Below are 24,804 nucleotides of genomic sequence, written 5' to 3'. Positions count from 1 at the left end.
TCTATCTATCTATTATATAGTGCCTTTCACATCTATCTATCTATCTATCTATCTATCTATCTATCTATCTATCTATCTATCTATTATATAGTGCCTTTCACATCTATCTATCTATCTATCTATCTATCTATCTATCTATCTATCTATCTATCTATCTATCTATCTATCTATCTATCTATCTATCCATAGTCATTATTAAACAGTTTCACCAGTAACTTTTTTTTATTCTTTAGAAAAGTGTTAAAAGCAATAAATAACGACTATTTCGACAGCCCCATTCCTACGTATTTTCTGGAATGGCACCCCTCAAGATTGCATTATTCTGAGACAGTCTTGCAAACAGATGTTGCCATAACTCGACGTGCTCAGGTTGTGAATTTGAGGTCCTACGTACTTTCCTGTCTGCTGGTCTCAGTGTTTCAGCTCTGGTCGTGATGATTCCTCTCAAAGCACAGGGGGTGGCAGGACACCATTTACAACTTCACCTACGGCAGCAAAAATCCCAGAACCGGCTCTGCTGACACCAAAATAGGACAAAAGCAAACAGTCTGCGGAATCTCATTCCCATGTAACTTCATACTTTTTGTAAATGTAACATATTGAAAGGCATTTTATCCCTCATATCTGTGGGGTGGGCCCCCTCGGTGGCGCAAAGATGTGATAAAAAGAAAACAAGAATCGAAAATATGAAAAATCCATCTATTGAAACCAAAACAAATGAACTTAAACTACATTCTGATACTAGAAGAATTAATATAGAGTTAGATAAATGTCGATAAAAGTTAAGTAGGTATAATAAAATATGCATCTGTGATATATCATTAACTAAAAAAGAACAAATTGCTATTAGTGGGCTCCTTTCAAAAAAACGCTAGGGAGGCGCGATTAAAACGGTTCTGAAAACTCGAGTTGCAAATACTTAAAGGTTGAGAAACAGTGGGCTTCTATCAAGTCACACTAATGTGTTAACATCACAGTAATTAAAAAGCATGTGGCGTATGCGTGGAAAATGAAAAAGCACAGACCACAATAATTCCTTGTTAAAATTCTCAAATGTGATACTAGAGTCAGGGGTTAACAAAATTTCACTTCTAGACGCACCTACAGTTAAATATAACAATTTAAGATTAACAAAACAAATGGTGATACACTTAAAAACATTTCAATTCATTATTGGTGGCAAGAAATAAGGTTGAGTACCCCGGTCACAAATGATTTAATAATCTTCTCTCGCTAAGCATTAGCTTTGAAGGATACGTCTGCTGTTATCCAGAATGAAGAAGTGGGAAGGCTGTCGGCAGAAACCCGAGATCCAAGATCATACCCAGCTTCACAGCGGTGGGGTGGCAGTGGGGTGGGATTGGGCTTGACCTGCTGGTACAACATTTTGGAGGGTCTTAGCTTAAAAAAACTTAGGGGGACCCCGCTTCCCTAAAGAACCATCCATTTGAAGGTTTATTTAAAATGTTACCTTTGGACGTTAACAGGCTCCGTCTTACGTGAAATGCCAATTGGTCCCCAATGTTGAACGGACTCTCTCTACATAATGAAGGCTAAGCATGGATCTGTTCCTATCCTGGGGTGAATCTCCTATGAACTTAATGAAGCTTTTACTTCAGGGACCCCAGAAGCGACTTTAGTCCACATTGCTTAACAATTTGGGGTGTCTACTGCATGAGAAGGGGGTTTCAGAACCCCAATATGTTGTGGTTATATTTTTAAAAAAAATATTTGTAGTGATCTGCTGTGGAACTGCTCTGTTGAAGAAGATAACAGTGTCGTTACCCAAGACCTCATTGATGGTTGCGAGAGGACCCCCATAACACTTCAGGACTAAGTTGTAGGTCTGCCACTGTCGTATCCCACTGGGTAGACCACTAGACATGAAAGATTTCTGTTTGGTCCTCAAATTAGGAAGCTTTTTAAAGCCCAAAGAGACAATTTTGTGTACAAAGAAACCCTAACAGAATGAAATGGTTATTTCTGGCTCTAGGAGGAACCACAGCACCCAGTTAGGAGCCATTTATGAACCCTTATCTTTAAAAGAGAGTGGACGGCAGATTTTACTTTCACCCCAGCGCTGGGAAGGGAAAGACCTTGACACTCTACCTCTTTAATATACAGTATAACACTCCACACTCCTATAAAATAAGGTCATTTTACTTTAGTCCTCCACTGGCTGAGATTTGACCCCAGATATCCATCCATTTTCCAACCCCCAGTGTCACGGGGGTCTGCCGGAGCCAATACAGTGCCGGAACCGATTCCTGGGCAGGGTGCCAACCCACCGCAGGACACACACAACCACCTTACCTGCATGTCTTTGGGGGGAAACCGGAAGAAACCCACGCAGACAACACGGAAACTCCACGCAGGGAGGACCCGGGAAGTGAATCCAGGTTTCCTAACTGCGAGGCAGCAGCGCTCCCCACTGCGCCACCGTGCCGCCCACCCCAGATATGTAAAATGCAATGTTTTTGCTGAATTTTTTTTTTTTTGACATGTACATGAAACTTCTTTCACACTCCTTTAAATGATTAATTTGTAGCATGTTGTATTTAGGTATTTTCTTAGTATTCAACTTCTGAATTTATAGCACACGAGTTCGTGGGATCAAAAAACCTGAACCTTAAAAAAAAATATTCATTTTCTATTTTATTTTATTTTTTTTTTTTTGTCATTTCTGACCCTGCAATAAGCAAAAGAAAGGAGACCATTCTAAAAAGATTGAAATATTACAAGATTGTAAATAGTATGTGTCCCGAACTCCGAATCTCCGGTCTGCGACCACCAAACCAGGAAGGACTCGTCAGCTTCTTTAAGTTTAAAAAGTTCATTTTCTGTGTTATTCAAGACATTCTCTTAATTATTTTTGTTGTATGTCCGTCTTTTCGAAATTTTTGATGCATAATGGTTTTATATTTGAGTTTTCTTGGCCTTGTGTAATAAAGGGGTAAAGAGAAGAACGATGTAAAATAAGTAAAAGTCATAAGCTGCATATTAAGAAACGCTGGGGTCCACAGGTTTAACGCCCTTCGTTTTATGATTGTTTTTTAATCTTTCAGTCATGTCAAAATCAGCCAGTGGCAAACATCACCTTCCTTAAGCGAAGTTCTAGTCCTTCAAACAATCAATTAACTCGTCAGCACGTTAACGCGTCCCTGGAGTGGCCGCCACAGCAGCCGCAGCTCAGTTGAAATGCCAGCCTCGCGGTCTTTGGCACGTGCGCGTGGAATTTTTAATGCCGTTTTTATACAAGAGAGCAGAGCACAAATGAAGGGGGATTAGGGAACTGAAATCTTCTGAAGAGCCAATCGCACATTTAGTCGGTGCGGAGAACTGGGAAGGGGGCGGCAGTGCGGACGAGTGTCTGTGGGTGGGTGCGCGGATGTTTATATCCTCATACTTTATATAAAGAGAGAGAGAGAGAGAGAGAGAGAGAGAGAGAGAGAGAGAGAGAGAGAGAGAGAGGTTCTACATCTCCTGGGCTTTTCAATTTTAGTACCTCTTAACTTAATATTTAATCACCATGTAACAAAAGAAAAGTCATTTTAGAATAAATAACAAGCAAAAGTTCAGATGGCGGATAATGTTACTTACGTTGTCAGTTTAAAGTAATGGGAGAGCCGCAGATGGAGTCGATGTATAGACGGACTCCTCTGTGGGTGGTCTCCGTTTTATACATTCATAATTTTCTGTCTGCTTATTTGTTAATATTTAATCACATTAACATCCTTATTGAAATAATAATACACGCAAACACACACACGTGCGTGTATTGGCCTGCCGAGATAATCGATCAGAAAATGGACTCGGAAATGAGTGTTTGAACGCAATTCAAGGTAATACAGACTTGAAAATTAGCCACGTTAGAAGTGGTCAAGGTTTTAGATAAAGGCATAGACATAGATAAATAGATAGAGAGATAGATATGAAAGACGCTATATAAAAGATACTGTATGTATGAAATTAAGTATAAAATAGATACAATATAGATAGATATGAAATGATATAATAGCTAGACATAGAGATGAAAGGCGGTATAATATTATAATAATAGATAATACATGTGTGAAAGGCACTATATAATAAATGGATACGGTACGGTATATTTCAAATGAAGTATAAAATAGATAGATATAAAAGGCGCTATATAATAGCTAGACATAGAGATGAAAGGCGCTATAATATTATAATAATAGATAAAACATTTGTGAAAGGCACTATATAATAAATAATATTGCATGTGTGAAAGGAGTTATAAAATAGATAGATAGGAGATACACTATATACTTGGCTACTCTTGCATCTATTGTACTGTCGTATTGTATTGAGGATGACTTGTCTTCTGTTCTGTGTTATTATGTTGTATTCCCCCCCTTGTTTTGACACCCACTGCACGCCCAACCTACCTGGAAAGGGGGTCTCCCTTCGAATTGCCTTTCCCGAGGTTTCTTCCATTTTTTTGCCCTACAAGGGATTTTTTGGGGACTTTTTTCCTTGTCTTCTTAGAGAGTTAAGGCTGGGGAGCTGGCAAAAAGCAGGGCCATTTAAAGCCCTTTGCGGAACACAAAAATAAATTGTATTGTTTTTAATAAATGGATATTTTATGTATGAAAGATACTATAATAATACATAGAAAGACAGTTAGAGGAGGAAAGCACTATATGATAGATATTTAGATCGAGAGGAAAGGCGCTAAATAATAGAAACTGTACGAATGAAAGGAAGATAGGAGATATAAAAAGGAAAGACACTATATAACAGATAGATATGTATGTCAGGTACTATATTATAGATGGATAGACAGATATATATGGAAAGGACTATACAGAAAGGAAGGACACTATATAATAGATACTGTATGTATTAAATTGACCTATAAAATAGATCATGAAGACACTGTATAACAGACAGATATGTAGGAAAGGCACGATATAATACATAAAGCAATAGACAGATTAAACAAATTGAACAGACCATTGTTTAAAAAGATAAATGCAGTCATATTAACAGGCATATTCCATTATTAAAACGTTTGCAACTTTCGAGTTTTTTTTACTCACACTTTAGTACTAAACATTCATTTTTGTACAACATCACACATCATTTACACCCGAGATTTCTGAAAATATTTCCGATCGATTAATTATATGGCAAGTTCAGTTTTCAATCACCTTTGAAGGACTTCCTTCAACGTTAATAAAGCATCGATGGTCAGCTCATTTTTATGTGTTTTTAAAACGGCCATCTCGTTTTGACGTAACGAAAAGGTGCAAAGCAAACATTCCTTTTTAATTTTTTTCTTGATATAGAAATTCCAAAAATTAGAATCGAGTCTATTGAGCACAAGTGCTAATTTGTCATAAAGAGATATAAGCAGCCCCCTCAAACAGACAACTTCGAGACAAATCGCGCATACAACACAATCGACACAAGTGCCATCAGAGGTGAAGCAGCGAAAGCTAAAGGACCACCAAAGGACCACCTCAGCTGCAGAGCGGAATGGCAGCCCAGAAGGTTCAGTTGGTGATTTTCATTTGACATTTACTTTTCTCTTAATTAGGGTGACTCGGATTTTCAAAGACTCAAACCGGGACACGTGAAGCTATCGAACGGCGCCCCCCTTGGAGTTTCGTGTCCCACAAAACGGGAAATGTTGTTATATTAAAAGTATTAAACGGGACGCAATGCCTGAAAGTTATCAGATAATGTAATAGGCATAATCGGTTATGCTAGATAAAAAATGAAAATAAAGCTATAAGGACGTTTAAATAAGAACATAAGAAGCAGAGCTCGGGGTTTGCAAAATAAAGAACGTTCTTTAATTGTCGCACAGTTCGTTAGTTCCCAAGTGACCTCCGTTGAGATTTCTTCACATCGCGTAGCTGTCGCTGACAGATTAGCTCTCCCTTCGCCTAAACAAGTGTTCTCAAGAACCGTCGTTTTCTGTCCCTAAATCTATAAAAATAAAACACGACGGTAGACAATTGAGTGACAGAAAGAACAATTCGCACTTTTGTTGCAGCCCTTCATTGGGGAACAAAAGGGAAGCAATTGATTCAAAAGGGGAATTTGCATCCCGACAAAGTGGGGACGCGACTCCGGCTGAGCTCCCATTGTGTGCGCTCACAGCCGGACACGTGCGTGTGTGTGTGAGTGTGCAGTACGCGACTCGGCCAGAAGAAAAGGCGGCGTGGGCTGGCGCGCTTGTGGCATCGCGTCGCTCTTTAAATCAGCACCCTGGACAGGGCAGAGCCTCCGCCGCACTGCCGTTGACTTCAGCAGCTTTGTTATGTTAAAGAGCAGCCCGGGGTCAGCTGACACAGTTAATTGTCACTCGGGGCTTCTGCTTTTCATTTTCAGTTATAAAGTTGATGCCTCCGTTCTTGCTGCTCTTTCTCTCTGCTTTGATTTGTAACGTTTTGACATCTCAATACTGTTTGTTTTCCCCGACTTAAAAGCCTCTCGGTTGTCACCAAACCATTAAGAGTGGGAAATCTGTTCTAGTTAAACTTCGACGAATTGGTCTTCCTACCTATATATGTAGATATTATATTTAATTAATTTAATTCACGATGTTACTGGAGCACCCAGGATCCAGCGCACAGACAGCGGCAGGGTTTCCACGGTACGCGTCCAGTCAAGGTAAGAACTTCATAGTTTGTGTCGCAGGCTGCCGTGTCTGATTGAAATGTCACGCCGTTTAACATTCCGTCGACACTTGTAATTTGCTGTGAAATGCTACCTGCTGATTTTAATGGATACTTTTATTTGTTAGCCATCGGGGAGAATAATTGAAAAGAACAAGAAGTTCATATGCCTACATTTAGAACGCCGATTTTGTGCGAGACAGCGACATATAAAGCAACGGGCTGCATCAGCCAGATATAAAACCATAAAACATTTTTTAAAGCGCTTATGAATAATAAACATGTTAACCACATTGACTAGGGTTCTAGTTTGAGACTATCATCCCCACCCAGCATGCCTTGGGTTGTTTAAAATTAATAAATCACACGGCTATAGCAGCTCATTCACTTTTATGCTTTATTTCTTACTTTAATGTGTGAATATTTTCAAGGCTTGTCATATTATCAACAAGTACGTGGTAAACATTTTTACCTTTTGGAAATTTCTTTCGTTCATATTTATGCTCTGCTATCGTTTTCATGTACCGTTTTCAAGTTGCCAGTTTTCTTGTCAACGTTTTGACCATTTTGTTATTGCTGAGCTCCACTTTTTCGAACAGCAGCGTTCACTCCCGCTGGCAGCAGACGTTATGAATACGTAATGGCGCTCATTGTTAGTGGATGACATGAACAGATGTAAAGCGCGTGCTGTCATTTCACACCATCATTCACTTCTGTCACGCGTAGACCACCTCGACACTCCTAAACCCCGGGGTGACACGGCGATGCCCTCGTTGGTGTGTCCAGCGACCGCCGTCGATAACTCGAAGGCATTCATTAAAAATGCAAACCTTCTGCAAACATGGTGAAGATCTGAGGAAAAATAAAATATTCATCTAAGGGGAATGCACGGAAATAGTAAATAAATAAATAAATAAATAAATAGAAAGTTAAAAAGAAAAGCGAATAGGGGCAACACAGTCACTGCGATGTACCCGTGCGACCCGTCGATATTTTTCGCTATTTGTTACATTGAGATCAACATACACTAACATGCTAGAGCTGGAATATTTAAGGAAAGGATACCGCAGTCTTGTCACAGCAACGAGCTTGGCGGCATTTTTCTGTTTTGGCAAATGTCCTGCTAATTGTGCGACAATCATTAAGTGACCAAAAACTAGTTCAAAGATTACACTTAGCGCTCAATTTGTTGGCTTTAGATGTTAAACAAAGAATCTATCTATCTATCTATCTATCTATTATATAGTGCATTTCACATCGTATAATGTTATATGTAGTACCTTTTATAGTGCCTGGTCTACTTATTGTACATACGATTTCTCTTTCGTATTTTAATTATTTTTAAAATTAAGTTTATTAGATCAAATTTTATAACCAAAACAATTTCCGTATGATAAAATTCCTTCAAATAATCCATTTCTATAAAAAAAAGTCATAGAGCGCTCTTTCTGTTTATTAATCTTTCTTTCTGTACTACTGTACTAATATATTTAATGCCTTTCTCGTCTACTTAACAAAGATATGAAATAACTATTTAAATATATATTATATAGCGCATTTAAAATGAGTCTTATTTCTTGTACTCTATCTATCTATCTATCTATCTATCTATCTATCTATCTATCTATCTATCTATCTATCTATCTATCTATCTGTATTTTATTTAATTTAAAAATGACCTTTATTAGACCAAACAAAAATAGTATTCAATTTATCAAATTAAAAAACGTCAAAAACGTTTTATAAAAAAACATTTACAATATCATATAACTCATTTTTATTTATCTACCTCTCAGTCAACACCATACTTATTTACCTTTCCCGAATACGGAATGAAATTAAAAATCAGGCGTTTAAATTAAAATTAATTATATAGTGCCTTTCAACTTCATCCTTGATTTCTTGTTATACATTGATTTTCTATCTTATATATCGTCTTTTTATTTATTTATCTTTCTCTCTATATTACTCAATTCATTGCCTGTTTATGACATGAAAATAAAAAATAACAATGTAAATGCGCGTATGTAGCGCCTTTCTCTTATTTCTCTTTTTATCCGTACTAATATACTTAGTGACTTTACCCAACTATTTAGAAAATGGAAATATTTAAATTCGTGTTTTATAGCGCTTTTCAATGTGTTTATATTTCTATTCTAATCTATTTATCCCCTTTTCTTTGAAATAAGAGTAAAAATAGTTATTTAAAATGCTTATTATATAGCGACTTTCTCTTTACTTATATTTCTGTCTGTATTAATAATATTAAGTGCCTTTCCCATTGGTCTATGAAATGAGAATAATTGTTAGCTATTTAACATTTGCATTATATAGCGCCTTTCTGTTTAATGATCTATGTATATTACTCTACTTAGTGACTTTCACATCAGAGAGAATAAAAACTGACTAGTAAAACGTGTATTTTATAATGCCTTTCAGTTTAGTCTTTTGCTTTTTGTTGTATGCGGACAATCTTGCATATAGTGCCTTTCATCTATCTATCTATCTATTATATAGTGCCTTTCATCTATCTATCTATCTATCTATCTATCTATCTATCGCCTTTCATATCGACCTCTTATTACTATGTAAAAGTGATGTTATATACAGTATCTGTCATTTAACGCCTTCCATATCTATCTGTCTATTTTATTTAGGTTTTTAGGTCAGTCATCTATTTATCTATCTTGTGCTTTGTTTATGCGTTATTGTTTAATAACATTAAATAATAAAACAGTTTTGCGGTCTAAAACTCGAGCTCGAGGGCGAGTTTTCCACAAACAGACTTGGGCCATTTTGAATTTAAATGTGACCTTATAAAATACGTGAAGAGCCTCTTTCTTCTAATCGCACACAAGTAGCGCACTTCCCGTTTATTTTACTGTATTATGTTATTTTTCTAATGTACTAAGATTCATATAAAGCCCATTAGGATCAAGGCGCTCCCCCAACAGGTGACCTTTATTTTATTTTGTTGGTCATCAACGTCGCCCATTTTATTCCATTACTGTCGCGTGCCTTTTCCAAAGAGCCCCGATCAATAAGACATAAAAAAGTATTATTAAAGCCTAAAAGTAGGAAAAGAACATTGAAGCATCGCGCACCTTTCACCAAAATGTGTTTCATATACTCTGAAAACGCAGGCAAATGGGGCATTGATTTTGAATTCATCAGAGGAAAAACATCCTCGGTGGCACTACGCTTGATTTCCCAAGATGGCCTTTTGCGCTAAAGATCAGTGTCAATAAAATGTCTCGGGGTGTTCCCTCACTTAACGTTTTATTGAACCGCAGATCTTTCCAAAGTAAACAGTTGTCTTTTAGAAGTCGCTGCACGGACACGGCTTGATGTTCAAGTCAAACCGCGTCTCGCACACTTCGGCCTCCACCGAGAAGATATTTGACAAAATGAGAAATGTAGACATTAACAAGCAGACCACCGCGCTGACAAACGGGGACGTTGACCCGGCCGGCCCCGCACACCCCCCAGTCCCATATCTGCACGGGGTGATGATGTCCGTTTTATTCTTTAATCGGTTTTTCGTTTTTAGAAAAGATAAAAAGGGCTGGAGAGAGCAGGAACTTGCATGATAATAAAAACAGGGATGCGCGATTAAGCTGTAAATATAAAGAAGCTCAGTAGCGTAGATGTGTGAATTTCATTATTTTGAAAGTACTCTGCTTATTGATTGAGGTTTTTTTTTCTTCTTCTTGTAAATAGAAATGTCAGAGTTTAGCCTGAATGGGAGAGAACAGGAGAGACGGAGGAGAGGCGGTGGGAAGGGAGAAGAAGATGGAAAGAAGTAAAGAAAGCGAAAAGCCTCGTCCTGGGTCTTATGATTTACCCTTCTTTTAACAATAATATGATTTATTTAAAGATAATAATTATAATTTGCAGCAGCAGAGTGTCGTATCCATCCATCCACCAGCCAGTCAGTCATTTCCATAGCTGCATGGTGGTCTCGGTTTGAGTTGTTTTTGTATTTGTGATCCAACTTCATTAAATTCCACAAAGGGGTATTAATCTGGGCATTTCTATATATTCAGGATTGATCTTATTCTAGCACAGTTTTTGATTTAACGATGTGAAAAATCACCCCATACAGACGTGAAATAAATGGTTAACATTCATATTCAAATTGTGCTGTCTTAAGAGTCCACAATTAAAACCTTTAAAACGCTCTTATTTCTTAAAAAGGCTCACCCGTCTTCATATATAAAGGGCACTGAACACCAATATTACACAGAAGACAAGAACGTTACGTTGTATTAAAAAGAATTCGGAATCCTAAAAAGAGCACAGCGCTTTAGTTCACTTTAGTAATGACGTCTTTCTCAAGACACTTCATGACGAAAGAAATTCTGAGCCGCGTTTTGCTCATTTTGAGCCTTCTATGAAAAAATAAAATGAATAAAAAAAAAACAAAAAAAAACAAGATATCGGAAAAATGCCGCGCACTTTGGGTCAAAAAAGTCCGGGACAATGCATGGATCTGGCGCCAGTCTATAAGACAGCCAGTATGCGGCTGATACTATACTACTACTACTACTACTACTAATAATAATAATAATAATAATACAAAATTTCAAACCGCCATAATCCAATTGGGGCCGCAGGAGGTTTAACAAGCAGCACTTGGAATTTTTATCAAACCCGGGAATGGGAGCCATGTCATAACAAAGCCAACACTACTACGTCTACCAACACCACCACCACCACTAATAATAATAATAATAATAATAATAATTAATTATAATTAATTATAATTAATAATAAACATTTTCAGATCGGCGTAATCCATTTGGGGCTGCGGGAAGCCTGAGCTTGCAGACGGAATTTAAAACTTGATAGTAACAATCCCTGGTTTGGGAGCCAGATTATAACAAAGCCAATATTAATTACTACGACCACCACTAATAATAATAATAATAATAATAAATAATAATAAACAATTTAGCGTGGCGGGATGCTGGAGCCCAGCCTGGCGGCACTTGGCACTTAATAGTAACAAACCCTGGGACAGACGTCAGTCCAAAACAAAGCCAACACTGCTATTACTATTAACATTAATAATTTATTACACGCATTTTCTTTTATCCGAAGCGCTTTGTAAGTATCCACTGTGTATATGCCTGTATATCTCGTGCCATTTTCTCCACCGCTTTTCCTGGAATACAGACCGAGCTAAACGATTTGCTCAATATTCCAGTGTATGTACAAATGGGTTGAAGAGATAGATGTTTGGATATTTCATTTCGGAAAAGGACACGTGTATTGATTAAATAAGGCAAAGAAAATACGATATATACATGCAGTATAGATAGTCACGTCGATAGGCGTGCGTGTGTTTAGTTTGTGTCTTCCTGCCTCGCCCTTGTTTTCTGAAACTAGCTGCTGTCTGTCAACTGTCGATTTATAAAGCGTAAAAATGCCAAAGGTTCTCAATTCTTCAATCACAAAGTGACACAACTTTTACAAAAACAGCAGTGGATTGCGCCCAGACGCAGCTCGTTATGACCTTTTCCTCGACTCCCTTTCTGGCCTAATTCATATTTACTCCAGTTTCCATGAAAGTGTCGGATTGCGTCTTGGCCTCAGCCCCCGGTCCCGAGAGTCTTTGAGAGAAGGAGTCCCCTGCGCTCGCTCTTTGTCGGTGCTGATATTCCATCTCCGTCCTCCTTCCAAAGGCGACGCGCACAGGATTTAAGGAGACGGAAAGCGCGCTCTCCGGTGGGACATTCGAGCGCCTGGCTGTTCTGCATTCTGGACGCTCGTCATAGGAATAGCAGCCGAGTACGAGGACCTGAGGAGGGTCGTTTTGTGCAGCTGGAGTCCCCTGTGGCTTTCCCGTCGGATGCACATATCATGCGAGATGGATGCTCTTAACGACATTGGCTCGGTGAAAGAAGCACCAAGTACGGACATGCTGTTCGCCCTGTTAGCCCAGAACGAAGATCTCCGCAAAGGTAGAGTCTGCTTGTGTCCCGAACAAGTGCGAGCAGCCGTCACCTCGGCTGTCAAGTGCGACATCTGATTAGGACTTCATTGAAGGGCGACGGCCTCCTTTTTAAAACGATGTTGGCACTAAAGCTTAGCAAAAGCCGGGGGCGCTTTTTAAAATTTGAATTCAGATCCAATTCGTATAACTAAAACGATCCAGGCTTAACGGATTCTTTTGCAAACTCCTTATTTATCTGTTTAATATCTGAATATATTTTTAATTACTTTAGTTTTTTGACCACTCCTAGCAACTTTCACTAAGGGAAACTGCTTTTTTGTTTTAAAATTATGAAAGTGGTTTAATTTTTGTTAAGTGCCGTTTTAAAATTTAACAAACAATGTTCGAACCTTGATTAGTTTTTTAAGAAAATGTTCCTAAATCCATTCTCAAATGAACCTAATTCAAGTCGTAAATTGAAACTATAAAATATCAGGCCCCGGGTGAACTTTAATTAATCCTCTGATATATTTGTGTGCCATTTTATATTGTTTGGAAATAATTCAACGATACCCATGCATGTATTCATCTACTGGACCTGCTCAGGGTAAGCCTGGACAGGGCACCAACACATCACTGGGTACGCAGTCACCATGCCAGTTAATTCAACGGGAAAAAATGTAGGATAAAATGTTCACTCACATGTAGCGATTCGGTAAAATCGGTGACTGATAATCCTCCGCATGGCTGGGAAATGTAAGGCTACCCTGTCGGTCTGCACGCTTAAAAATAAAAAAATAAAACTGCTTCTACAGAGAGATGTCCTAGGGGATCCATTTTTGTTCAAAAAAGCAACAACCATTTAGGCTAAAAAAAAAAACAAACTTTTAAAAAACGTTTAAATCCAAAAAGCCGATTACGCTGGACAAAGAACACATGACCGGAAATCTATGGACATGTCACATTCGTGCAGCCTGCGGGAGCCGGCGCAGTACGAGGGGTTAACATGACAATATGTAAATGGGGGGCACTCAAAAAAACCGCGGACATGGCCTTTACAGGTGCCATGAATACCCACGAGTAGACGATAACAGAACTATGGGCGTCTGATTTTAAAGGTACTCTTTAATCAAACAGAAAGAGACCATAGGCTACATCAGAAAATTGCTGGAAAAGTTAATTGATTAATGTGACAAGGGCTTTAATTTGTAAAGTTCTGAATAATTCACACTAACTTGTGCTTCATCATTGTGATGTACAGAATATGGAATACCAGAACATATCTATCTATCTATCTATCTATCTATCTATCTATCTATCTATCTATCTATCTATTATATAGTGCCTTTCATCTATCTATCTATCTATCTATCTATCTATCTATCTATCTATCTATTATATAGTGCCTTTCATCTATCTATCTATCTATCTATCTATCTATCTATCTATCTATCTATCTATTATATAGTGCCTTTCATCTATCTATCTATCAATATATTATATAGTGCCTTTCATCTATCTATCTATCTATCTATATATCTATCTATCTATTATATAGTGCCTTTCATCTATCTATCTATCTATCTATTATATAGTGCCTTTTATCTATCTATCTATCTATCTATTATATAGTGCCTTTTATCTATCTATCTATCTATCTATCTATCTATCTATCTATCTATCTATCTATCTAGTAGTACCTTTCATATAGGACTATTTTTGCAATTTAAAACAAATATCTGTAACGCCTTTTATGTCTATCTATATTATTTAGGTTTTTATATTATTTGATGCTTTGTCATATATATAAGCCTATTATTAAAAGCAATCCCTGTCTTGTGCTGTCCCGTTTTAGTTTTGGGCTCCTGCTCATTCTGTACTACGGGAACGAGCTTAAAAAATAATCGAAGAAAACAGAAAGCCTCAGTTTGTGTTAAAATAAATCTGACGGGTGTTTTTGTCGGTTTTGCTCTTCCATGAAAGTATAACGGAGCCATTTCATATTTTTCAAATAGGCTTGTATGAGAAACTGAGCTTTCATGTGTGTTGGTCACACATTTAGGGAATTCCCTTAATTTTAAAACATTTAAAAGCATGAAAGCACGAATCATAAAGGATGATGATGATGATGATGATTTATCGTGTGATGAACTCGTCCACGGTCGGTCCCTGTTTTCTACCCACACTACCTAATAATAAAATGCCATTTTACTGAGTCGTGTGTTTCCTCGTTGATCCTTTGCGTGACATCCGTTTTATTCTTTGGGGGGTTTAATTGCACATGAACTTGGATCGCTGGGTTTTGTGCACAGAACAGAAATGTCGAACATGCAGCAGACTACAGCAGCTTACTGGCAGACCATTAAAACTTGAACTCGGCTCGTGTTCTTGCAGGCAGCGAGAGTCCTTTAAAATCAGACACACACTGGGATTTCACCAGTCTCTTGATGTTTTTTGTGACTATTTATGGAACCCGTCACGTATGTAAGAAATATAAATAAATGCAATTTTTTCTGAAACTTTCATGTGGATGTTTTTTTTTTTTTGGGAACCGTCGCTATGAAGAACCACTCTGGAGTTTTTGATTTTAAGCGTGCAGGTTGAGCTTTCGGACTGTATTAAGTGGGCATCAGATGATCATGATGATTATTTACTTTATGTACGTCTTCACTGTGATTGCTACCGTAAATAACTGTATTAAAAAAAAAAAACTAGAATGGGGGTGATCTGGGGGTAGTGGTATCACTTGAAAGCACACACCTGTCTTTGGAGACCCCCGGGTCACCAAAAGGAGTTCACAAAGTTGTACAATGAACAGCGAGCGGCACAGAGGCTCGGCGAATCTTCAATGCGAGGATTTTCTCTTCTCGGTTTTCACGTAGTAAATAAATAATGGCGGATCCCGTGCATCTGTTCAAAAAGTTAACTTTGCTCGCCAGTCTACAGGCGGGCCGCTGAAGAGACCTCGCCATTATTTTTTGATGAAAGACCCGCACACCACACAAAAGGAAAATGATGCTTCTTTTCAAGGTTTGATTCATACATTAAAATAGAGATAGGCATGGCATGTTCCGCTTTCGCCACCTTATCTTTTGAATAAGTCGGTATGTCTCTCATAGGCATGGAAAAATAAAATCTTGTTTCGTTTCTCATCCTCAAAAAGAAAAATAAAATCCCAGTCCTGAACGGAGTTTCAGCTCATCGCGGGCAAACCACACGCAGGAACTCTCAATAAAGACTCGCATTTGAGACGCCAGTTTATCTCACAGCCTCGAAGACTGCTGCTGGAAATAATGAGAGGAAAGTGGAGTATCCATCCATCCACCCATCCATTATCGAACCCGCTATATCCTAACACAGGCGAGTTAGGATGGCCAATCCCAGACAACACAGGGCACAAGGCAGGAAACAAACCCCGGGCAGGGGTGCCAGCCCACCACAGGGCACACACACACCAAGCACACACCAGGGACAATTTAGAATCGCCAATGCACCTAACCTGCATGTCTTTGGACTGTGTATTAATACTAATACTACCATTACTTATTTGGATGTCGCCTTTATTCAAGGCATTTGCGGTACAATTGGTAATATTTCTTTTGTTTTTTTTCTAAGTGGAGCTCAGGCAGGCAAGTGAAGAGATCTGCTCACACCGTGGCCCCCAACCGTGAGGTCCAACGCCTTAACCACTACGCCATATTACCTGCCTGGTGATGAGGAAGACGTTATCAACAACAGCAGCAATAATAATAATAATAATAATAATAATACGCAATCATGATAGCAAAGATAACAACAATAATTATAAAATTAATTAAAGATGATGATTATAATGATAATAGTAACAACAATAATAATAAGTAATGAAGGTGATAATAATAGCAGCTACAATAATAAATGATACGATAAAACGGTGCAATTTATTTTTCTGTAACGCTAATCGCAGAATGGCGGCGCAGAGCGCTGTCATAAATTCTCAGGTAATGATAACAACAATAACAAAAAAGGATAATGAAGATAATAATAATAGCAATAACAACAATAATAACAAATTATAATAACGATAAAAATAATAATGATAAAAATTATAACAATGATAACGATAATCACAATAAAAAATAATAAAAATAACAACAATAAAAGAATATGATGATGAAAATTATAATTATAATAACATTAACAATAATTAAAAAGATGACAACAACTATAATAATAATTAATGATAATGATACAAATAATAACAATGATAGCAGCAAATAATGGTTATTTTAATAATAACAATAATAAAAAGATTACGGTGATGATAATTATAATAACATCAATAATAATAAATGATGATTATGATCATAATAACAACAACTTCAATAATATTGAATTAAAGATTATAATGGTATAAAAATAATTTCATCCTCATCATCATCATCATCTTCACCGCCCTTGCTCCGAGTCGAGCTTCTTGACGTCCGTTCCACGTTGTCCCCGTAATTCCATTGATTTTCCTCCCAGGTTCTCCGGTTTCCCTCCGACATCCCCAAGGGTGGTCTTTTTTTTTTCCTGCCGATACCCAGATGCCCACTGCAGGGTGTTACAGAGGGTGAGTGGACCCTCTGCCTCGCCCTTTCGAGGTCTCCTCCCTGCCTTGGCCACCTGTCGCCCTGCGTGTGGCCTTGGATTGGGTTAAGCGGCATTGCTGCACATTAAAACTCGGGCGGCACCTGCGACCTTCTAAGTGACCCCCGGCGAATCTGATCCCCGCTCGTGAAGCAAACTGGCCGAGGGTGCAGTGGACTGGTCCGATGGGCACAAGGCAGCGATCCAAATTGAAAGCAACCTCAGACTCCCTAGACTCCTGCCATTGCGTCATTTACGGACCGGGTGTAACCAAACAGCGATTGACGTGTGATTTGTTAAGTCGCATCACAAGTAAACTCACTGTAAGTCAAATATAGCGATGATACCCTGGCATTTTTTTTTTTTAAGTATGGATCTCGCTGTCGTTCACCCGGCGGACAGGAGCACCGATTAGTCCTCGCTGGCCCGGTGGCTCCCGTGAATCCAGTGAGCTCGCCGTCGCCGCCCGGTGTCCACACGCCATGTGCTGCGCGCTCGCGGACGATTTTTATCACCAAGTTGTTTTTTTTTTTATTCTGAGCGCAGCGTGTAAAGGGGGGAATCACGCTTCCATATGCAATTAGCTTAAAGGGGTGGTCTTTGAGAGCAGGAATCAAAGTCGACGCTGTCCTCCTCCTTCTCGCGAAAACAAGAGGAATATCAAAGCTACAGCACATCGTGTGAAGGGGCTCCGACCGAGGGGTACCATGCAAAGTAAGATGGGGCTTTCAGGATGACTCTACTCGCCACTGGCGGAGCTCTTCTGTCTTTTTCTGGATAGCACGACTGCCGAGGGCATGGGGGCTGGGACTGGGGCTGTTATTATTACTTTATTATTATGAATGTTCTGGGTGAGGGGGTTTATAGTAATTTATTCCTTTCAGATTATGGTTTTGCGCCTTAGATGATCAGATTAGGCGTTGTCGGGCAGAAAAAAGCCTCATTGTTTTTTTTTTTAAGATGCTAATATAGGAGGGTCATGTTAACGCTGCATTTAGCTCGACCCGTCAGCACCAAACGAAACGCTTCTGATGCTGGTCGCTTTGAATTAGGAGCGTTCACATCGAATGGTGCTTTTTGTCGTCTTCAGCTTTGGAGTTATTGCTCGGAGATATGGGCTGTCAACCTTGGACTCTCACTTTAGCCGGCAAGTCAATGCTGCTGTTTTCATTCGTTGTGGGCGGCTACGTCTCATGACACTCGATTGTTTCTTCAAACGCACGCGTAGCACTTTTATATTAATATAAAGTATCAGGTATGCATATTGTCTGGTTATACATGATGACGCCGGAGGTTATCTGGAGTCGGATCGGAATAGAATCTTAATACGTACAAACACCAAGAAGATATGCAGACAACTTCATACTCCGCGTGGTTTATTTGAAAACAACTGACCGCAACCACCGCGTCTTTTACGAAACGGAAAAGTGCGGCACTAGTCGTGATGTGCAAGTTATGTCGTGGAAATAAATCCATGAGAGGTAATCGCGGCTTTCTTATATATATGTGATATTAAATCACGGTGAGAAATTGAGCATCTAATATTAATTTAACATTGTTTAGTCAATCCGCGGCATTTAAACGGACGCTGAGCTTCAGCGACATCTCCAAAATTACAAGAACGGCTGCTTTTTAGGGGAACTCTGAGCAGCGAAGGCGATTCACTTCAACAGATAGTTTGGACACACCTGCTGCATTTGTGTCTAAATCATTTTAGAATAAATATACTTGTTGTTGTAAATAAGGACTAAAAAATAGACTTCTGGTTTTACCGGCGCCAGGACAACTAGTGCGCCTTCTGCTCATCGGTATGCTTGGCTTTAGCGAGGACTCCATGAAAGAGACCCCTAAGGAACAGGTGGGCGCGTTTAGGACTGAAAAAGCATTTGGAACTTGACAGGCAATGTAAAGTATTCTTTACGATTCCGTTAATAGCGTTACTTTGCATTATTATTATTATTAGTATTATTATTATTATTATTATTATTATTATTATTATTATTATTATTATTATTATTATTATTATACATCTTAGTAAATAAAACATGTTGGTAATTATGGTACAAAGCACATTCGTAATGGTAAATGTTTACTTGTGAAACTTTAAAAGTGTCCATTACAGTGTCACTGTTGTTGTTATTATTATTATTAGTACAGAAAGAAGAAAAATAAGCCATGTAGTCAATACTGCGATAATAGCGCATGTGTAATGTTAAATTAAACGCTCATCGCAGTGTCTTTATTATTATTATTATTATTATTATTATTATTATTATTACCTGCACTGTGTATGTAAATAGAAAAGGTGTAATGTTAAATATTCATTCGTGAAACTTTAAACGTGTCCATTACAACGTCATTATTATTATTATGATTATTTTTTCTGCATTTTAATACACATATTTAAATAAATCATGTACGGAATTATGTATAAATGGCCCTTTTTGTTTTAATGCACACATGTTGTTATTTAATGTAGCTGTAATTCATTAAATGGCACCTGCGTTTTATTATTTATTTGTGAAGTAAAAATATTCAAAGTAGTAGTAGCAGCAAAAATAATATAAAGTAATATTATTTTCGTCGTTGTTGTTTCTGCATTTTATTTCACAAACATGTATATAAACCTGGTAGTCAATCGTAATAAACAGCGCGGGTGTAATGTAATATTATTGTTTCTTGTACTTTAAAAGTATAAGTAAAGCTGTATTTATACTTGTCCATTGCAGTATTATTATTATTATTATTATTATTATTATTATTTCTGTTTTTCTTGTTGTCGTTAAGTTTTAATACACAATTAATATAAATGAATTACTGTTGCCGTAATTCAGTAAATGGTAGCTGCGTATAAACTGTATAGCAGTCGTAGCACTAATAACAATATGATTGATTCATTTATTTTTGTCGACTTTTGAGTGTCTTCGTTTAGATACTAAATCCCAAAAAGAGGCCTAACTATTGAGAATTTCTTTAAACAGTGAACGGTTCTCATGAATGTGATTCTTACTCTTATTGGCATCATTACTTTTGACCTTACTGCCACTACTGAAAAGAAGAAGAAGAAGAAAACGACGTTTTTTTTTGTTTTTTTTTTTTGTTTGTTTCTGTTTTGTCTTATGCTGGCATTTCATTGAATATGTGCAGCAGGACGTGCCCCTTTATCTGGACAGTTAGCTTTGTCTTTATCATTGCCTGAACATTTTCAGCAGGACATCTTGCGCTTGGTTCCGCTTGGCACACTTCCTACAATCTTCACTTCTTACACTCGACATGCAGTTTAAACCTTTCTGTCTATTTCAGTTGTCTGTCCTCGATAGTCACTCTAAGGACCCTCTTGTCGCCGTGTATTGCGGGCTGCGCTTCACGTCACAAAGCCGTTGATCTGCGAGATCTAAACCGTAGAGAGTAGAGGGTGGGAAGGAGGATTTCAGATTCATAGCTCTATAAAATGACGACTTTGAGAGCAGAATAACAAATGAAACGCACGGAGTGTCAGTTTTATGTTGGGTATTATTTTAATTTGTGCTTCATACACACACAGCCGACGGGTTAATTCAATGTAATGAGCACATTATTATTATTATTATTATTATTATTATTATTATTATTATTATTATTATTATTATTAGCAGGAGTTCATCTTGTTATTTTTCTGAAAACGCGTTTCCTGATGAAGGTCGCGGTGATTCTTTTTCTTCTTCTTTTTCGTATTCATGTGTTATTATTATTACTATTTTCGGTGTAGTCACATTAAGTTCCCGAGAACTGAGAAATAAGCAAGGACAAGCCTTTCAGCGGTTTTCTGATTCTGCGGCTTCTTCTCTCCTGTCTGTTCCAGAGATCCCCGTGTGCGCCGGCTGTAACCAACACATCGTGGATCGCTTTATTCTGAAAGTGCTCGACCGGCATTGGCACAGCAAGTGTTTGAAATGCAGCGACTGTCAAACCCCTCTGTCGGACAAGTGCTTCAGCAGGGGCGAGAGCGTCTACTGCAAGGAGGACTTCTTCAAGTGAGTGTCGCCCGCCGGGATGACTGCTAGTGGGAGGGTCCCGTGCTGTGGGGGCGCCGAGAACAACGTGGATCTCCTGGTCAATTTTGTTCTTTTAGTGTTTGCCTTTTTGCCACTGCTGGCCTACACAACATCGACCAGCGGCAGGTCACCCATTCGGGAATCATTTCTTCTCTTTTTGTATCTTGTTCTGAGTTGTGTTGCGTTAGTGCCAAGTCTACGTACACAAAACACAAAAAATGCTTTAAAGGAAGAAAGTCACCCTGTAATTACTGGTGTACATGAATGTATCGATTCACATTACCAGCTTTATTCAAACCGGTGCTGATGACTTTCCATATATTCTTGGTGCTCATCTAATGCCCCGTTTAATTTGATTTAGAGCACACGGGTTTTGATATTGTTTTACACTGTTATCTTATTTGTATCTCGCTGCTTCATTTATGTTGAAATTGGGGTCTGTAAGTAAGCATCTAATACTAGACAGCACAATAGAAGCAAAAGGGCTGCCACGCCATGGCATTTAATAAAATAAGGGTGCATTCTTAACTGTATTATTATTTTGCACGCTTGTCGTCACTTTCACTGTCATCATTCTGCCGCCGATAACAACAATGCTCATTTGTGCTTTGAAGGAGGTTTGGGACTAAATGCGCCGCCTGCCAGCAGGGTATCCCCCCGACTCAAGTGGTAAGAAGAGCCCAGGACTTCGTCTACCACCTGCACTGCTTCGCGTGTATCGTCTGCAAACGGCAGCTCGCCACGGGAGATGAGTACTACCTGATGGAGGACAGCCGGCTCGTGTGCAAGACGGACTACGAGACTGCCAAGCAGAGAGGTGAGGAGACCACCGGGGACTTCAGAATAGCAGTCAGGCATTTACTGTTTATTACTGTTTAGTGTCTTAAGGACTTTACTGAAACCGTGAAACAAGGTTAGGTTAGGGCGTTGGGCCACCTTCGAATCTTGTCTGCTAAAAATATTTGTGCAGCAAGTGAGGAAATCATTTTCGAGCCACACAATGCATAATTTATCTTAAACTGCCTCCCAGATATGTGAACATAGTGTATGTTCATTAAAAGTTTTAAGATATATGATATCTGCAGTGTAGTTTGATAGATAGATAGACAGACAAATAGGAAAGGCACTAAATAAAAGATAGATAGATAGATATTACTTTTAGTATAGTCGGCAGGATCACAACATTACACAGATAGATTTGAAAGGCACTATATAATAGACAGAGAGCAAATGAGGAAATAATTTATGAGCCAAATAATACATCATTTATCTTAAACTGCTTCCTATATGTGAACATAGTGTATGTTCATTAAAATGTTCTAAGATATATGATCTCTGCTGTGCAGTTTAATAGATAGATAGACAGATAGATAAATAGATAGGAAAGGCAGCTATATAAAAGATATATAGATGTGAAAGGCACTATATGATAGATAATGCTTTTAGTATAGTCGGCAGGATCACAACATTACATAGATAGATATGAAAGGCACTATATAATAGATAGATAGCAAATGAGGAAATAATTTTTGACCCACTTAATGCATAATTTATCTTAAACTGCATCCCAGATATGTGAACATAGTGTATGCTCATTAACATTTTTAAGATATATGATATCTGCAGTGTAGTTTGATAGATAGATAGAAAGATAGACAAATAGGAAAGGCACTAAATAAAAGACAGATAGATAGATAGATAGATAATTACTTTTAGTTTAGTCGGCAAGAACACAACATTTCATAGATAGATTTGAAAGGCACTATATAATAGACAGAGAGCAAATGAGGAAATAATTTATGAGCCACATAATACATCATTTATCTTAAACTGCTTCACAGATATGTGAACATAGTGTATGTTCATTAACATTTTCTAAGATATATGATATCTGCTGTGCAGTTTAATAGACAGATAGATAAATAGATAGGAAAGGCACTATATAAAAGATAGATAGATGTGAAAGGCACTATATGATAGATAATGCTTTTGGTATAGTCGGCAGGATCACAACATTACATAGATAGATAGATGTGAAAGGCACTATATAATAGATAGATAGAAAATGAGGAAATATTTTTTGACCCACATAATTAATAATTTATCTTAAACTACCTCCCAGATATGTGAATATAGTGTATGTTCATTAAAATTTTTAAGATATATGATATCTGCAGTGTAGTTTGATAGATAGATAGACAGATAGATAGACAGACAAATAGGAAAGGCACTAAATAAAAGATAGATAGATAGATAGATAGATAGATAGATAGATAGATAGATAGATAGATAGATAGATAGATAGATAGATAGATAATTACTTTTAGTATAGTTGGCAGGATCACAACATTACATACATAGATTTGAAAGACACTATATAACAGACCAAATGGTGAAATAATTTATGAGCCAAATTATGCATAATTTATCTTAAACTGCTTCATAGATATGTGAACATAGTGTATGTTCATTAAAATTTTCTAAGATATATGATCTCTGCTGTGTAGTATAATAGATAGATAGATAGATACACAGTTAGATAGATAAATAGATAGGAAAGTCACTATATAAAAGATAGATAGATGTGAAAGGCACTATATGATAGATAGATATAATTTTTAGTAGTCATCAGTCATCGCAACATTACATAGGTAGATTTGAAAGGCACAGGTAGATACATAGACAGGAAATGCACTAATATAATAGATAGATAGATGTGAAAAAACGCTATATAATAGATAGATATTACTTTTAGTATGGTCAGCAGGATCACATTACATAGATAGATGTGAAAGGCACTATATGATAGATTTAAAATGCAGTATATAATGTAGTGATATATAAGCAGTAAATTCACTATATGAGACAGATGTACATTACTAGGAAAAGCAGAATTTAAGAGTTATGTACAATAGGTAGACAAGGCACTATATAAGATAGTTAGATAGAAAATGTACTAGATATTAGATTATTAGAAAAATGTGAAAGGCACTATATAACAGATATATAGATAGATAAACTGCAACTGGTGGGCTTACAGAAATCAGCTTATCCACCTTCATAAAAGGACAAGTATGTGTGTATCTTTGTATCCATCCGGTTTCTATGTTTCTGTTATTTGTTATTTGGTCTGGAATTTGTAAAAACATTGAAATTCTTTATGATGTGCCATCCGTTGGAATGAAAAATGCAAAGCATTTTATTACTGCATGCATTTCAAAATAAATTCCAACAGATGATGCACTGTAAACGTTAATGCTAAATACGTCCAACAGACAGCATCGTTGGTTGAGGGAAGGACAGGACTCACTTGGAATGTTGAGGTGCCATCTGGGACACCCTGTTTACTTGGAATGACACAAAAAAAAACCTGAAAACATTAACAAATGATAAAGATTTAGCCATTGGCCTCACAGTACTAGGCTCTGGACAGCGGTCTTGTCACAGGATCAGAGCTCTGTAAGGTGATTAACTCGTCTCCTGAATGAGTCGCCAGCTCTCATATAGCTCCTGGACGCAAAGGGGCATGGTCAGTTGCCCTCGGTGGGCGTATTGCCCAAGCTGTTAG

General features: G+C 37.8%; 1 protein-coding gene across 3 annotated transcripts in view; it reads left to right on the top strand.

Annotated features, from left to right (window-relative positions):
• Positions 1–6,415: 6,415 nt before the first annotated feature.
• Positions 6,416–24,804, top strand: part of lhx3 (LIM homeobox 3) — a 49,455-nt gene continuing 31,066 nt past the window's right edge. The window contains exons 1-3 of one of the 3 annotated variants that reach the window (XM_039762639.1): positions 6,416–6,648; positions 21,044–21,215; positions 21,851–22,053. In XM_039762639.1, coding sequence (XP_039618573.1) covers positions 6,579–6,648; positions 21,044–21,215; positions 21,851–22,053 — 445 coding nt within the window. In that variant the 5' untranslated portion in view covers positions 6,416–6,578. Of the gene's footprint in view, positions 6,649–12,525; positions 12,620–17,867; positions 17,917–21,043; positions 21,216–21,850; positions 22,054–24,804 lie in introns of those variants that run through there. The other 2 variants (XM_039762638.1, XM_039762640.1) reach the window with 2 other exon arrangements.

This window comes from Polypterus senegalus, chromosome 9, assembly GCF_016835505.1.
Source record: "Polypterus senegalus isolate Bchr_013 chromosome 9, ASM1683550v1, whole genome shotgun sequence".
NCBI classification, from domain to species: Eukaryota; Metazoa; Chordata; class Cladistia; order Polypteriformes; family Polypteridae; genus Polypterus; species Polypterus senegalus.
This window is presented reverse-complemented; position numbering and strand designations above follow the sequence as displayed.